The 1,278-nt window shown below is 43.0% G+C and overlaps 1 protein-coding gene across 1 annotated transcript in view; it reads right to left on the bottom strand.

The window, feature by feature from the left end:
- The window catches only part of LOC112074237 (importin subunit alpha-7), a 35,284-nt gene that overhangs the window by 23,779 nt on the left and 10,227 nt on the right, over positions 1 to 1,278 (bottom strand). The window contains exons 3-5 of the mRNA XM_070440438.1: positions 906 to 960; positions 545 to 639; positions 108 to 332 (exon numbers count right to left, since the gene is read on the bottom strand). Of these exons, the coding sequence (XP_070296539.1) occupies positions 108 to 332; positions 545 to 639; positions 906 to 960 (375 nt within the window). The remainder of the gene's footprint in view (positions 1 to 107; positions 333 to 544; positions 640 to 905; positions 961 to 1,278) is intronic.

Genomic DNA, 1,278 nt, shown 5'->3' with positions numbered 1-1,278 from the left:
AGAGAGAGAGAGAGAGAGACACAGAGAGAGAGAGAGAGAGAGAGAGAGAGAGACAGAGAGAGACACAGAGAGAGAGAGAAGCAAAAAAAAGCAGGTTCTGATCATACTAGATCCAACACCACAGCTAGGTATAAATTATAGACGGTCTTGTAATAATTTTTTCCCCATGACTGTTTATATGTACACGGGTCGGCCTTTACCTGTTCCTGAACATCTTCAAAGTCCGAGTTGAGAAGTTCTATAAAGATGGGTACTGCTCCTGCCTCGATTACTATGTTAGTCTGCATGGACGTACCTGATGCTATGTTGGTCAGGGCCCAGGCTGCCTCGAACTACACACACACACACACACACACACACACTTTATTAATGACATCGGTATTGTGTAATAAAACTTGAATACATAAATGTTATTGTAGACAGCAATAATTTACAATGATATCCACAATGTATTAGTAGCAAATGAAAAGTTTCTAGTATTTGTCTGGGTTAACTTTTCTATTTTACCAATACAAACTGGTTCCTAATATTTACAAGGTCTCACCTGTAATGTGCAGTTGACGCTCATCTTGAGGAACTCTACAAACCTCTCTACAATGCCTGGGGTGTTGATGACCTCGTCAATAGGTGGATTGGGTTCTTGGAACAGATCAGACAGAGAATATATGAGGTCTAACAATTAGCACCATGGACTCACAACCTTTATCACCCTAGAGGGAGAGGTAGCCGAATCAGCCCAGTTAGTGTTGGGCATGGAGCCGGAGGGACAACAACCCCCCAGGAGGTACAACAGCCCCCCAGGAGGTACAACAGCCCGGGGTTCCCCAGGACAAGGAGTGAAGGGCACGGCTATACACAGACAGGTTACAGAATATCCTGATAATATTCACTGAACAGCCTGGTACCTTTGGACAGTAGTTTCCTGAAAGTCTGTGTTGTAGTGAGTTGGAGCTCTGGGTCCTCACCAGAGCAGAGAATTCAAATGCAGGCATGTCACTAATCATCGTGCCATTGCTACATTGCTGGACCTACTATTAGAGCAAGTTAAATGTGTACACATATTTGGGGTTGTGGGTTTGATGATAAGCTGAGGCTTCACTGTTGCATGTTAGAGAACTAGATAAGGAAACTCAAGCAGAAAATATGATTTTTTATCCGCATAAGGCCTTTTTGTTTTTTTCTTTTGAGGCCAGGGAAGAGCCTGGTACGATGTACCATTAACTGCTCGGTTTTAGATTTGTAGTTGATGTTATATATATATGGCCAGCTCAACCACTC

This window comes from Salvelinus sp. IW2-2015, unplaced genomic scaffold, assembly GCF_002910315.2.
Source record: "Salvelinus sp. IW2-2015 unplaced genomic scaffold, ASM291031v2 Un_scaffold2541, whole genome shotgun sequence".
Taxonomy (NCBI): domain Eukaryota; kingdom Metazoa; phylum Chordata; class Actinopteri; order Salmoniformes; family Salmonidae; genus Salvelinus; species Salvelinus sp. IW2-2015.
The sequence above is the reverse complement of the archived record's forward strand: the minus strand, read 5'-3'. Positions and strand labels throughout refer to the sequence as shown.